This window comes from Oncorhynchus clarkii, chromosome 1, assembly GCF_045791955.1.
Source record: "Oncorhynchus clarkii lewisi isolate Uvic-CL-2024 chromosome 1, UVic_Ocla_1.0, whole genome shotgun sequence".
NCBI classification, from domain to species: Eukaryota; Metazoa; Chordata; class Actinopteri; order Salmoniformes; family Salmonidae; genus Oncorhynchus; species Oncorhynchus clarkii.
This window is the reverse complement of record NC_092147.1, coordinates 51,592,997-51,608,963: the sequence shown is the minus strand read 5'-3', so window position 1 is coordinate 51,608,963 and position 15,967 is coordinate 51,592,997. Positions and strand designations below refer to the sequence as shown.

The window sequence follows — 15,967 nt, the reverse complement described above, 5'->3', positions numbered from 1 at the left end:
CACATCCTCAGTCACGTCTCCATCACAAAACGCCACTTTTGCGCAGCTGATGCTGGCTATTTAATTGGGAATTAAAGGGAAAGCACCCTATTGGAAGGAGAAGCACTGAGACGGCTCAAAATAATTCAGGGCCGTCACAACATGAGACGAAAAAAAATGGATTTGATCCCCACACACTATGCGAACAGCTGGCCCTCTCTCAGCCCCAAGAGTCAGTGCAAAGAGGCCACACTTTGCCCAGATCAGACAGCCACCCGACCCCCTGTCAGTGTCCACAACAAAAGGATCACATCATCATCACAGTGTAGCCCAGATAACACCATGTGTGCGTTTCAAATAGCACCCTATTCCCTATATAGTTCACTACTTTTGGCCAGGGCCCATAGGGTAAAAGATGAAGTGCTGAGCAAAAGTAGTACCCGGGCAAAAGTAGTGCACTAGGGTTACATTTGGGAGACTCCTCATCTCAGTGTTCGTTGCCAAAGGATCAAACTTAAGCCCAGATATTCACTATCTTCTATCAGAGGCTCAATCAATCACAGAACACGCACACACCACACACACTAGTTAGGTAGAAATTGTCACCTTTGTGTGCATGCGCGTCCAAAGCCAAAAGATATGATGAATGCAAGGAATCCTTCCAGTCCCAAACCACCCCAAGCCTTTAGACCAGAAGTGTCAAATATGGTCCATGGAAAATAATGGACATGCATTGAAACAGTTTCTTGATTGTGCCCGTCTTGCCAAAAATCACCTACATTAAAGCTAGACAGTCAGGGAGTATCAAAGTTCCCCATCCATCAATTTTGCAATGATCTTTCGCAAATTTCGACGGCTCTGAAAACATAACCAGTTTTCAGTGCGGCCCTCCGGACCTCGTTGAAGACCAAATGCTGCCACTAGGTCAAGATGAGCTTGACACCTTTGCTTTAGACTAATCACAATTAAATTTCCAGACAGCCATGATCACATTTTCCCTCGGTCAATCATCCCTTGTTGATATTAGCCCTTGTTGATATTACCAATAAGTTCACTGTTGGCTTTTCAATATGTGATGTGATGGTGGGAAATGCATATCAAATGGATGAAGCTGCTACAGGATACTTGCTGTTGAACTCAACTAAGATGAGTGGTGAGTGATATGTCAATAAAGTCAATTGAATTGAAATTCTGGAATCACATTAACAAAAATATTGTTTATTATATTTACAAGATATTCAAGTGACCGCTCTAACAATGGAAATATAAATGCCTGGAAGGCAGGATGGAGGAGGGACCATTGGTGGGGCCATTCTAGCCAATGAGAGGGCAGATACGCTTGTGAACAACAGGCCATAGAGATAGGTAGAGGACTCATCTTTGTATATGTGCCATTATAGCGTCTGTGACAGCATGAGCAGCAACATTTAGGCCATCTCCATTTTAAAGTACAGATGTGACAAATTGCCCATTTAAACTGCAATTTATTTATACTTATATATATATATATATAGGTTTTCCATTAAAATTAGAAAATGATATACAATTCCATGCGAATTCACAATGCAGCTGCCTGCAGCATCACCATCCCTTTCAGATGGTACTGTACAACAATTCCACCTTAGAAAGTTTGCATTTCCTTCTTATTTAACTTCTCAAAGTATTGCCATAAAGGATTTTGCTGCTGTCGCTTGCCTTTCTATGCCATTTTTCCAACTGTTTAAGACGATGACATAGTGGTGGAGTCTACTCAAAATATAAATGCTCGACTCCAATCATTTATTCCTCGATTCCCCTGGTGTCAACTTCCATTTCTGATTTTCAAGATTTGATTCTGCTAGGAATCAACTCCTAACTCCGTACTTCCGAGAACACAAAACAATCGCATCTGGCAAAATGACACCAACAGAGAGGGCTGACTCTCTTTTAGTCCTTAAGAAACTATGCAGTATTTAGTTTATGTATTGTTCCATTATTCCTGTACCCAAGAAGGCAAAGGTAACTGACCTAAATTACCATCGCCCCGCCCCGCAGCACTCACTTCTGTCATCATGAAGTGCTTTGAGAGACTAGTCAAGGATCATATGACCTTACACCCTAGACCCATTTCAATTTGCTTACCGCCCCAATAGATCCACAGACGATGTAATCACCATCGCATTGCACAGTGCCCTATCCCATCTGGACAAGAGGGGTATGGAAGAATGCTGTTCATTGACTACAGCTCAAAATTCACCACCATAGTACCCTCCAAGCTCATCATTAATCTTGAGGCCTTGGGTCTCAACCCCACCCTGTGAAATTAGGTCCTGGACTTCCTGGATGGGTCACCCCCAGGTGGTGACGGTAGGAAACAACATCTCCACTTCACAGACTGAAATGGTCTGAAATGGTCCACCCACACAGACAGTGTGGTGAAGAAAACGCAAAAGCGTCTCTTCAACCTCAAGAGACTGATTTTTTTTTGGCTTGTCACCTAAAACTTTCACAGATGCACAATTAAGAGCACCCTGTCAGGCTGTATCACGGCCTGGTACAGCAACTTCCCCGCCCACAACCGCAAGGCTCTCCAGAGGGTGGTGTAGTGAGGCATGCACAACGCGTCACCGGGGGCAAACTACCTGCCCTCCAGGACACGTACAGCACCCGATGTCACAGGAAGGCCAAAAAGATCATCAAGGACAACAACCACCCAAAACACTGCCTGTTCACCCCTCTACCATCCAGAAGGCGAAGTCAGAACAGGTGCATCAAATCTGGAACCGAGAGACTGGAAAAACAGCTTCTATCTCAAGGCCATCAGACTGTTAAACAGCCACCACTAACATAGAGAGGCTGCTGCCAACATACAGACACAAATCACTAGTCACTTTAATAAATGGATCACGAGTGACTTCAATAATGCCACTTGAAGAATGTTTACTTTAATAGCTTACATATCATACTCATCTCATATGTATATACTGTATTTTATACCATCTATTGCATCTTGACTATGCCGCTCTGTCATTGCTCATCTATACATTTGTATGTAAACTCAGCAAAAAAAGAAACATCCCCTTTTCAGGACCCTGTCTTTCAAAGATAATTTGAAAAATCCAAATAACTTCACAGATCTTTAACACTTGCTTGTTCTTGCATGCCTCGCAAATTCACTAAAGTAGCCTAAAGTTTGCCTCTTCCTCTCTGGTTTTATTTACAATTACACAACTTTCCCCAGGCCTTTATAGCATAACGGCTAGTTAGCCTATAACAAGGAAAATAATATGTTTTGTGATAACTGTACTGTGATTTTAAATTTGTGGAGACACAAAAAAAAAATTTTTCAGTTAAGGGTTTTTCTTAACTTCTTCATTCACTGATTGCGCCAACTCAGGAATCCCCACACAGTTGACACGTTTAAAATGGTGGATCCCTCAATGGCAATGTTCATGCTAAAACAGGTATATCAATGATGAGTCCTCTAGATATCTCTATGACAACAGGCACAACTATGAAATAAAGCAATTTACCCTAAAACGACTTTAATGCCACGTGCGTCCACGTATATAAATCCATTCGTAACAACTTAACCATTAAGAAACTAATATTCGATCAAAGAAGCTTCATGTTGCAAGTTAGCAATTACATTTTTTGTTGGCCGTATTCGACAAGCTCGTTGACCTTCATACATACATTTTTGTGGACAGACCTGGGGCGGAGTAAAACCTCTCGCTTCACCTCTTCCTCTCACATGAACATGCATAAATCCATCCTCCAACAACAGCTGCGAGTTGGACAGGTTAGGGGTCGAAAGATTTCCCATGAGCATTATGACAAACGTATTCGTTGCCACTACAAAAACATGTATTCCGTCTTGCATGGAAAAAGGAAACTGGTGAGAATGCTTCCCCGTCGGTCCTTATCTAGTAGGAAAGCATATTATTTGTCAGTCACCGTGTTTTAATGCAAATCCATTGATCAGCCCATTTTATAATCACTATCTGGGCAAAGGATTTGTTGTAAAAGGTTTACGTTTGTAGCCTATGTATGTTTTGGGAACTTAACTACAGAGCCAAGCCCATATCTAGATATAGCTAGGGGGATTTCGGAGTTAACTGACTAGCAACGTAGAGCCTTGAGCTTCATACCCTATCTATGGGTGTGAGTTGAAATCCACTCATGGTAAGCCGAATTAGCCTTGGGGGCATTTCTGAAAACAACGTCTGTGTTGACTGGCTTCCTTTGCTAACAAATCTATGTGGCGGTCACACGATTTTCATTAAAATTGCTCAACAACAAAAATGTACCACGTGTTCCTGCAAGCCACCCTACACGAACCTCCATTACGGGAAATCGATTTGTTAACGGGGAAAGTAGCTACAAAGACGTAGCAAACTGCCTCGTCGTAAAACACGCCGAGTACAAACGCAAGAAATACTCCCCCCCCCCGTTTTACGTCAACTGTTACATTACATAACGACTGATGTGCAACGCTTGCCATCGAAAGCGTGGCAACGGATAGTAAGTAACATTGTTAGTTGGAAGTAATTTTCTGTCATGACCTACCCGAACCGACGACTCCGTTGCTGTTCTGCTCAAGCAAGCAGCATTAAAAAAAACAAAGGGCGGCTGCCTCGTGTGCACGTTTCTCCCGCTCGCACAGTAAACACACAAGCAACCCCAGCTTGTATAAACTTTACAATGACGAGCCCGATAATGTCTGCAACGTTTTAACTCCGGAAGCAAATGTCACTTGACTAGCATTTCCTTAGCTAAACCGTAAAAACATCTCAGTGAACTACCGTATAACGTTGTCGAGCTTATAGTACCTTTAGGCTTCTAACTCAAAACCGTGTCGATATGTGTGGCGCGTTGGACGCGACTTCATGTTCTACATTTCATCTGCAAATTCATAAAAAAAAATGTTGACAAATACATGACGGTTATGATTAGTCTTAAAAACCATGAATTTGCTACTTACTTTGTGTCTTCCGAGCTCATCATCAACCGGCTTTCGACCGTCCTATCCGGAAGAAAATCCAGACCACTGTATGCCGAAGTCATGTTAACGAGCTACGGTATAAGCCACCACGCCGTCGTCTTTCAACAATGAAAGTAACGGCTTCGAGATTCAACTGCTGCGCGACCACAAAACGGAGCCAGGGAGAGGGGGGGCCTTCTACTCTAAGCAGCAGAATGCGAGTACTAAGTCTTCAGAAGCGATTGACATTCGTCTTCTGCATCCCCCAGCTCATTTCTCCTCCAATCGCCAAATTGAAAAATAAACTACAGGCGAGCTGTCAACTGCAGGGAGAGCAAGAGAGAGAGGCGTGACTACCTCTGTCCCCTGTCAAGTATGTAAAAACATTTTTGACTAGGCTGGGGTTCCAGTTATTTTTGTTTGCACGTCCATATAATCCATACTTTATTTGACTATTTATTGTCAGTCTATTTGAAGTAGGCAGCAGTTTACACAAGTCTATTGGTACTTTAACCACCCATGGCTCAATCTGACCTAAACGATATGCTTGTGAAATATGGCAGGTGTTGATGGAAGGAAAAGGAGATCCCAATAATCCCCTGGCAAGACTACAACAGAACCAAGACAGACAAAAACAGAAAGCGATGGATGTTTATATGTAACAAAAAAGCTGTCAAAACAAAAACAGCTATTTTTGTACACTGAAGAGGGTGAATGGGTTAACAAAAAAAGGGGGGAAAAGAGATGGACATTTTGTGAGGGGTAAGAGATTATCAGAGAAAGGAAAATTATATAGCGAGCCTTACCCAACCCCATTTCTTGAACCTTGACTACAGACCCAATAGGCCAATACCATTTGCTAGAGAGGTAAGAGATTATCAGAGAAAGGAAAATGATAGGCTATGGCAACCCCATTCCACGAGTCCTTAGCTCAAGCACTTGGCTATTATTGAACCAGTCAAGTAGTAAAAGGAAATCCCCTTTCTATAATACTCCTCTCCAATAATTCAATGTTTTGTTAATCCGAGTCCCACCCTATTAGTGTCTGGGCCAGTATTCAAAAAGCTTGTCAGAGTTGGAGTGCTGGTCTAGGATCAGGTCGCCCCTGTACAAATTATATTAATTTGTATCTAAAAGACAAAAGGATCCTATATCAGCGCTACTACACCGAGACTCTTTGTGAATATTGGCCAAGAAGAAAAGATCATTAAAATGATCCTGAGTTTTGTATGTGTCCCAAATGGCACCATATTCCCTATGTAGTGCACTTCTTTTGGCCAGAGTCCAGCTTGCCATTTGGGACATAACCCATGCTTCTATACGAGTCACAGGTCATGTTCCCCTTTTGTGGTATTGCTGTTGTTTTCTTGGGGAGGGGGCTGTCTTTCTTTGTTGAACTCGACTTGATGGGCGAGGTTTCCCTATACAAACCCCCATCGAGGGGGGGACAGATCACAATTGTCAAGTACTGTTTGTACCACAGCAGAGCAGAACAGGCACCAAATGGATGAAAACAGACTGAAACAGAGAGGGAAGGACTAGCTGAATTGTTTAATAAGAAATGCTTGTTTTTGCTTTCCGTTGCAAAACATTTTGCTACGTTGTGCCCTAATGAATACAACCCGTAGCAGAGAGGGGCTGATGGCTGGACTGGAATGGTTCATTCTAGCACTCACAGCAGCTGCACATTCATAACCCCCTAAAATATTATTGGGAGTCTCTCACCAAGTTTCAAATTTCAAGTTTTATTAGTCATACGGGATACACATGGTATACGTCGTCCAACAAAATTCCTACTTGCAGGTTCCTTCTGCAGACTCACTGATAATAAATATCCTATTTGTGAAATCCCGGTTAATCCTTGTATCCAAAGCAATTTTCAAGGCAGACTACAGTGCAGATTGTGTTGATTTTAGCGTTTCAAAGTGTTACATACATACAATATGACTGTGACCTATTTTACCATATAGGCTACATTCAGACAGGCACATAGTCTATTATGAACGCCCATTAGGATTTAGGGGCTGGGCTGCTATAAAAAGCATCTTATCAAAGCATCTTTTGGTTCAGATATTATGTTGGAATGTTACGCATTTGGACTCTAATCTGATATTACTATCTCACACAACATCAAAGTATGTGTGAGCTTTAGACTAGGCTATAATTGTGTTTAATCATTTTAGATCTCCGAAAATCTCTCTAAGAAGATACATTGCAAGAGGGACATGACAGCCCCCTTGTCTGGCCATTTTAAATGACAGCCCCCTTGTCTTGTGGTGGTTATTAGTCTTATGGAACCAGACAAGTAAGTCTCTGAATATTACATCTAGTCTGGCATATGAGATTAGTTGGGTAGCCTACAGTACATCACAGTTCCCCATTGTACACTAAATGACCCATCTATTTATGGAAGAAAGTATAAAACATATTGTGCTGGAATATTAAAAAATAAATACTATTTTATTGTTGCAATGGAACCATGTTTCTTGGAATGGATTGTATAGTTAGTTATTGGTTGCCGCCTCTTGACGTTAGCCTCACATGTTTAACCTCTCAGATTATTACTATCGTAATCCTATGGTAATCTCTACACGTACCATGCCTTCTTTGTTTACATCTTCCTGTTCTGTGGTATTCTTTTGCAACGTGGGACTATCTGGACGATCCCTGCCCCCTACAAATCAATTCATCTAGCATTTGACTTGCACCCCTTCTTAACCAATGGTGAAGCGGGTCAAGTAAAAATAGGCCAACTGTACAGAGCAACCCAAATGGGTTACATCATCTATGTTTGTATATGTATCGTCATGAACTTGCTGCCTGCCTATCTGCCTGGCTGACATCATTTCTCCCAGCTCTGAAAGCACTTGCAGAATGGCGACCAACTGAATGAAGCTGGTGCTCTCAAAATGGAGAAGGAGTGGGAGAAGATCTGTGTATGACTCAATGTTCTAATCTGAAAATAAATGCAGATTTTTTTGTTATAGCTCGGCTGGCTGCTATGTTGGTTAACACTAACCTTAACAGATTAGTTTGAGTTAGGTTTTCGGTGCTGGTAATACTGGTTTATGCAAATGTCTTATTGGATGATGTAAATGTTTCTGTGCCCTGCAGTAGATTTGCAGTTTATATTGGTTTTGTCTGAAGGTGTTAGGGCAAGGCCTGGATGGATGGACTTGTTCGCACCACTGTCCTCTTCAGTGGCCTCTCTTTCATACAGTGGTAGATCCCTGTCCCTGCATCACTGACTGACAGAGACCCATTTCTTCATCTTTTAATTGTGAGGGAAGGTCACGCCTATTTTTAATTTATTTCTACAACTTCTTTTCATTTCAGGGAGACGCAACTTTCCCGATCCCTGTGGACCAATACATCAGTATTGTGTATTCACAATACATTGGTTTTGAGTCATGTAATATAAGAAGGTACATTTATTTATTCACATTTGATTTGATGATAACTTCAATCAACAGGATCAATATGCGAGTTTGTGAAGATGACTGAAGGGGGTGGATTTTGGGCAGGGGGGAGATTTTCCCCCAGATCACAAGATAGCTTGTATCTCTTTTCCTTTCAGTGAAAAACATACACATCACAAATCTACTCTAACCCACCATGGCATGAGAATGAATAGTTCAACTGAAAACAATGAATTGGTCCTATAACAATATCCGTTATTCACCACCACAGGGACAAATAATCATTATAAACACTGGCTAAAGCCCCAACCCCAACCACAACAAAAGCCAGCCAGGCTAGATCTGACTCATTCATTCTGAATGAGGGGCCAACCCAACATCCAAGGACAACGTACCTCAGAGATCCTAGGTCCTCATTCCTGACGGGGACACCGGCGGCGGAGGCAGAGGGGGGACAGCGCATGCCGTTGACGTATATGCTCTGCACCAGGGCTAGCTCCGACGAGTGTTCCAACATCGCACGGGACTCTTCCAAAAAAATCCACCGTATGTGTGTTAAATGGACACTTCTCTTCTTCTCACTATTTCTCCCTCTCGCCTCTATCTGGGTAGCTTTTCTCTCTCTCTCTATTTCTCTCTCGCTCTCTGTTTTTCACTCCCGCCCCTCTCTTTCTCTCCTCAGATTTAGTGCAGTCGAGCGGCACACACCCCTTTTGCTGACTGGCGTAGCTGAAATAATCCTTTTTGACAGCTCATCGTGGGCTAATGCATTGTGCAGCCCGCGGCAGACCGGTTCGCAGGCTGCAAAGCTGCGGCCACAGTAGTACTCTTCCTCTAATTGACACCCATATTAGGAAGAGTCCAGGAAATTGGACACGGGTGATTTATTCCTACTGTCAGACTGGGCAGACTGGGATGCATGGGGAAAGTAAGGGGAAACGTCTGCAAAGTTTGCCAATGGATCTCTGGATCTGTTTCTTTCTCAGGTCCTGGGATTGAGTGGGTTGTGGAATGATCCCTGTTTCAATGTTTTGCATGTATTTGAATGCTTGGATACAGGAGAAATACAGGCCAAATGTAGGTCGATACCAGGTGTTGTTGTTACAAAGGAAATACTGTACATACAGACTAAACCTCAGGTACTGCACTTGTGGCAGGAATCATGGTGTGGTCCAACCAAAGTCTGTGTCAAGCAGGGGAATCAATCCAACAAGCAAAGCACCACACCCTTTTTAGAACAGATGCATGAATTTGTATGTAAAAAACTGGACTCTGAAGTGTCAAACTTCAAATGTTGAAATGATTTAAATGTTCTAACAACTCCATCTACTAACTCTGCAGTTACATGCAGATCTTTTGGTCGAGATTTAATCTGTGAAAACGCCAAATTATCCAGTCCAGTCATACCCTCACTTTCTGAATAATCTTCTTTTGGACAGGAGGATGCGCATATGTCACATTCTTCACATTCCCTGGACTGACTGATGATAAACCAGAGGATGAGAAGAGGGAGGGGAGAGAGGTACAGGGAGCGACAGAGGAGAGACATAGAGAGGGGGTGATGGAGACCTTTGTGAGAGGGGGAGACAGAGCCAACCCTGTCTACCTCTATACCCTCTCTCCAACTACAGTACAGTATGTTCTCATTATTACACTGGTGCAGAGATGGATAGCATAGCTTGCTGTATGTTTAGTCAGTAAGAAAAAATTCTGGTAAGCATGGCTATCTTTTAATAAAGGAAAGATTACGCTAGTCTCCTCTCTCAGATGGAATTTTGTTTGCATGTTGAGCCTAACATGAACAGAAATCTCTCTGCAATACTTTGCTATATGAAATATAGCCCCACTTTATGTTCCAAATGGCACCCTATTCCCATATAGTGCACTACTTTTGATCAGAGCCCTATAGGCCCTGGTCAAAAGTAGTGCACTACAAATGGAATAGGGTGCCATTTGGGATACACTCATTATCAATTCCCATGGCAGTGTAGCATATTAGTTGTTTGACCATGTCAAATACTAGTGTGGTCAGTTGTCATATCTGTTTGTAATATAGCCAACGGTTCTTCTAACGTGCGTCTATTGTCTTGTTTGGCATGACAACACACGGTAGAGACGTTGGCTATAGCACAAACAGATCTGGTAACTAGGCCAGTCAAATGCATTCTCAACTACTTCACATAAGACACACACACTTGAAGGGCAGTTTTACATAAAGTGTTGTCACAGACCCTGGAGCCATTGGCCACCATCAACTGACAACAGGAACCAAAACATGAAGAGGCATACCCTTATGTCGTTTCAAATTACTGCCCTAATTTGCATAGCTTATACACCTACAATAGAGTTACCAAAATTAAAAGTATGGCATGCAGTCAGATAATTTCCTGTTTATAACTTTATGTAGTTTAAAACTACTGCTTTAGTACCATAATTTGCATGGCAACTCATCATAGTCCATCCGGACTACACCACAGTGCTATCAAAGTGAAGAGTATGGCAGGAGTACAGTAGGCAGAGGAAATAAACTAGAAAATATTTCACTATGGCATGCAGCCAGATGACTTCCTGTTGATGCGTATAGTTCCTCCTTTTATTCCAGGTACATAAAGAAACAACCTAGTGTTTCAGTCTTACAACTTTAAGATGAGATTTGCTCTGTAATATCCTTCTCGGACTCTGAGAGCCCAGGAGAAAATACATCTAGGCCTCCGACCCCCATAGGCGTTCTCTCTTGCTCTCTTTCTCATTCTCTCTCTCTGACTTTAAGTAGGAAAGTCATTTGAAACAGGGTCATGTATTCTGTGCAGTACATGTGGGTGTGTGTGCTGCATGTGTGCCGAGCGGGTATCATAGGGGATAAGACTGACATGGTGAAGGGGATCCTCTGATCTGAGCGTAAATCCCTCTGGTTTCAGCCTTGCTCTTTCTTGCACACTTAGTTTCCGCTGACATAAATATTTTAACGCTGATGTTGAAACCCTAGCTAGTCTTTGATGTGTTGCTGCACCATATAAAGCAGAGAGCAACTAAAGTTATTGTGTTCTTGCACTAAGTGAACTTACAGTATCTCCTGAAATACCTCTGATCCAAGTGATACATTCAACAGTAGGCTTGATTCTAATGGACGAAAATTGATTTTGAAAGTGAAGCTGTATCTATTACAGAAACATTGAAGTTAAATTATTCAGGAACTAACATCCATTTCAACGTAACACTTTCCAGAAGGTGAATAGAATCTGAAAGGGAAGACTGCACATCTGTAAACCAACCACATGTGCTAGGCTACTGAAAGACACGTGAAAGGGTTTGAGACCTCCTGTCAGTCTCTCTCTCACTCTTTCGTTCTCACTCACGTGCTCCCCATGACCCAAAGTGACAGGGTCGGTTTGTCTGGTGACTCAATGTTCACTAGCACTGCAGAAATACTTTTTTATGAAACCGGAAAACAACTACCAGCAACTTTCTACGGTCAGATTGTGAAACTGCTGTCTGTCTGTCTGTCTTGTTTTGTTGAAACCTCCATGCATTCTTTTGTGAAAATGAAACCTCCATCCATAGGCTTTGGTTCTGGGTGTTGGAGGTGTCTGATAGCTTTCATTGGGTAATCTCAAATCAAATTGCATTGGTCACATATACATATTTAGCAGATGTTATTGCGGGTGTAGCGAAATGCTTGTGTTCCTAGCTCCAACAGTGCAGTAGTATCTAATAGTGCAGTAGAATCTAAAAATGATTCACAATACACACAAATCTAAAAGAATGGAAATGGGTTGGCGCCCCCCCTTGGGTTGTGCCGTGGCGGAGATCTTTGTGGGCTATACTCTGCCTTGTCTCAGGATGGTAAATTGGTGGTTGAAGATATCCCTCTAGTGGTGTGGGGGCTGTGCTTTGGCAAAGTGGGTGGGATTATATCCTGCCTGTTTGGCCCTGTCCGGGGGTATCATCGGATGGGGCCACAGTGTCTCCTGACCCCTCCTGTCTCAGCCTCCAGTATTTATGCTGCAGTAGTTTGTGTTGGGGGGCTAGGGTTAGTCTGTTATATCTGGAGTATTTATCCTGTCTTATCCGGTATCCTGTGTGAATTTAAGTATGATCTCTCTAATTCTCTCTTTATCTCTTTCTTTCTCGGAGGACCTGAGTCCTAGGACCATGCCTCAGGACTACCTGGCATGATGGCTCCTTGCTGTCCCCAGTCCACCTGGCTGTGCTGCTGCTCCAGTTTCAACTGTTCTGCCTGCGGCTATGGAACCCTGACCTGTTCACCGGACGTGCTACCTGTCTCAGACCTGCTGTTTTCAACTCTCTAGAGACAGCAGGAGTGGTAGAGATACTCTCAATGATCGGCTATGAAAAGCCAACTGACATTTACTCCTGAGGTGCTGACTTGTTGCACCCTCGACAACTACTGTGATTATTATTATTTGACCATGCTGGTCATTTATGAACATTTGAACATCTTGGCCATGTTCTGTTATAATCTCCACCCGGCACAGCCAGAAGAGGACTAGCCACCTGGTAGCCTGGTTCCTCTCTAGGTTTCTTCCTAGGTTTTGGCCTTTCTAGGTTGTTTTTCCTAGCCACCGTGCTTCTACACCTGCATTGCTTGCTGTTTGGGGTTTTAGGCTGGGTTTCTGTACAGCACTTTGATATATCAGCTGTGAGAAGGGCTATATAAATTTGATTTGATTTGGAAATATGAAATATTTGCATATTGAATCAAGCAATGTCGGAGTGGCATTGACTAAAATACAGTAGAATAGAATACAGTATATACATATGAGTTGAGTAAAGTAGTTTGTAAACATCATTAAAGTGACTAGTGTTCCATTATTAAAGTGGCCAGTGATTCCTAGTCTATCTATATAGGGCAGCAGACTAAGGTGCAGGGTTGGGTAACCGGGTGGAAGCCGGCTAGTGATGGCTATTTACCAGTCTGATGGCCTTAAGATAGAAGCTGTTTTTCAGTCTCGGTCCCAGCTTTGATACACCTGTACTGACCTCGCCATCTGGTTGATAGCATGGTGAACAGGCTGTGGCTCGGGTGGTTGATGTCCTTGATGATCCTTCCTGAGACATAGGTGTCCTGCTGTAGGTGTCCTGGAGGGCAGATAGTTTGCCCCCGGTGATGCATTAGGCAGACCGCACCACCCTCTGGAGAGCCCTGCGGTTGCGGGCGGTGCAGTTGCCGTACCAGGCGTTAGGATGCTCTCAATTGTGCATCTGTAGACATTTGTGAGGGTTTTAAGAGCCAAGACAAATTTCTTCAGCCTCCTGAGATTGAAGAGGAGAGAGAGAGAGGAGAGGGGGGGTGGGAGAAATCTTAACCACCCAGCACCATAAGAGAAATTTGGCTAAGATTATCAACAGGACTAGGCAGTCATGGTCATCACGAGAGGAGGAGATCATGTACCTGTCTACTGTCTCGTATATCACACCAGAGAGGATACAGTTTGCTTGTAAAAAAGGATTTGCACAACATCTACATTAGCAGGGAAGAGCTTGTATAAGTCCAGTTTAATTTCAAACGCCAAACTTGTGCACAAAATGTTTGCTTGCACTTAACTCTGTACATATAATGCTTCATGGCTTTTTATGAGTATGTATGAGCCTACCACACTTTCTTACAAAGGCTGTTGTATAAACTTTGTTACATATTGAAATATTTGTGTAATGTTGAATGAATGCATTGTGTTGCATAACCTGATAAAGCTAGCAGAGAGCCATGAAAGCACATTTTTATTTATCTGTACAAACCACCTTAGGTCATTAATGAGCTTATTTTGCATGTGCAATAGGACACTTTTTACTTCTCTTTTTCCAAGGCCAGTCCTCTTTCACGTCCTCCTTGATTTCTTCACATCAGACAACCTCGTGTGTCTCTTCTCCATTGAGGGCCAGCTGTGTCACACACACACTTTCTCTATCTCATAATGTTCTCTAAAGGCCTATGTGCAGCATTACATTATTAGCTCTCACCTTCACTACCCACCCACCCAGCCACCCACACAACACAACACAGCCCAAGCATGACAGTATAATGCATCAGTTCTGCTTCCGGGCCTGGCCAAAATAGTCAGTTTACTGTGAAAATTTCATAAAGATGAAGAGCCCACATCATCTGACTCAACTGGTCTAAAATAGACCAAGATGAAACGCCCAGCGTGAGATGTACCAAGCTGTGACAGACAGCAGAAACATATACTGTAGCGAGTTTTCTCCTTAAAGGTGTAAATTAATCTGCAATAGTTACATCTGTTCAATGGTTATTTTATTGAACAGCTGTAACTATTGCAGATTACACCTTTAATAATTAATTAAATGTATGCCCATTTGGAATACAGATTGTGGCTTCAAATACCTTCAAGATGTAACAGACAGCAGAAACTAATATTGTAGCTTCTTGAAGGTGCAATCTGTGATAGTTCCCGCTGTTCAATGGTTATTTAAATTAATGATATATTATATACCCACTGGAGTACAGATTGTAGCTTTAAATACCATCACGATGCAAGTTACAAACTAAGTGCCTCCCAACTCATGGAGTGACAGAAAATTAAAATATTGCCTGTTACTATGGAGATGAGTTCCCATGCTGTTACTATTCTTATTATTTGCACAGATACTCTTATACACTGTACATAAGTGAGTGAGTGATAAGTGGTCTGGAGCTCAAAAACAAACAGCAACATGCTTTCTTCCTATACAGACTGCAAAACAGAAACCTAAATTCTATTTTTAATAACACCAATCCCTGGGTGTGAGCAAATTATTTTGTGATCTCTGGAAGTGTTTTTTTTTTTTTTGCTGTTCAATCAAACATTGCGCTCAGCATTTTACCTACAGGCAGAAAAGCAACAAAATATTCCTCTGCATGATGTAGGCCTCATTATAAACCAATCAGAAATCAATTTACTAGTCTATTATCAATCCCATAGCACCTGTGGTTTGTTGCGTCATGGGGGAACAAGACAGACACTTCAAAAGCAAGTGGACTGTCATGATTACAGTTCAAAGGCAGTAAATGGAGTTCCTTCCAGTTTCTACATTCAGTATTTGGGAGTACATGCTTTTTGATGAGCATGCTGTGAGCAAAATGAATTCCACTTCGTCATGCACCTGAATCCAAAACATTGTATAAGAGCTTCTCTCTCATGTCTTCTTGGCATGTGAAGATAGATACCTGCTAGTTCCTGCATTAAGAATGACACCATGTGGTCATATGGAGAAATGCAAAATCTGAAGAATTGCTGTGTAACGGTACATAACTGTGCTGCATATTGCCTGACAGGAAAACCATGAAATGGGCTAAATGTTCACATACACCCACCATATACCCTGCTCTTATACTTTTTACTCTTATCTATCCTGATGCCTAGTCACTTCTCCCCTGCCTACATGTACATATCTACCTCAATTACCACGTATCCCTGCAACTTGATACTGTATGGTACTGCTGTATATAGCTTCCTTCTTGTTTTTTTATTCTTATTTAACTCTGCATCATTGGGAAAGAGCTTCTAAGTAAGCATTAAGCATTTCCCTGTTGTATTCGGCGCATGTGATGAATTCAATTCGATTTAATTTTGTGTATTACCACACCAGG

The 15,967-nt window shown here is 42.3% G+C and overlaps 1 protein-coding gene and 1 long non-coding RNA gene across 21 annotated transcripts in view; one reads left to right on the top strand and one right to left on the bottom strand.

The window, feature by feature from the left end:
- LOC139408872 (CUGBP Elav-like family member 2) overlaps positions 1-9,079 on the bottom strand; it is a 76,978-nt gene extending 67,899 nt beyond the window's left edge. For 6 of the 20 annotated variants that reach the window (XM_071153303.1, XM_071153285.1, XM_071153293.1 and 3 more), the window contains exon 1: positions 8,757-9,050. In XM_071153303.1, coding sequence (XP_071009404.1) covers positions 8,757-8,878 — 122 coding nt within the window. In that variant the 5' untranslated portion in view covers positions 8,879-9,050. Of the gene's footprint in view, positions 1-3,654; positions 3,865-4,527; positions 4,665-4,942; positions 5,290-8,756 lie in introns of those variants that run through there. The other 14 variants (XM_071153372.1, XM_071153387.1, XM_071153344.1 and 11 more) reach the window with 6 other exon arrangements.
- LOC139408946 (uncharacterized) lies at positions 5,240-9,858 on the top strand. The gene is made up of 3 exons (XR_011634337.1): positions 5,240-5,315; positions 8,279-8,367; positions 9,801-9,858. It is a non-coding gene; the product is annotated as an uncharacterized lncRNA (long non-coding RNA).
- The last annotated feature ends 6,109 nt before the right edge of the window (positions 9,859-15,967 follow it).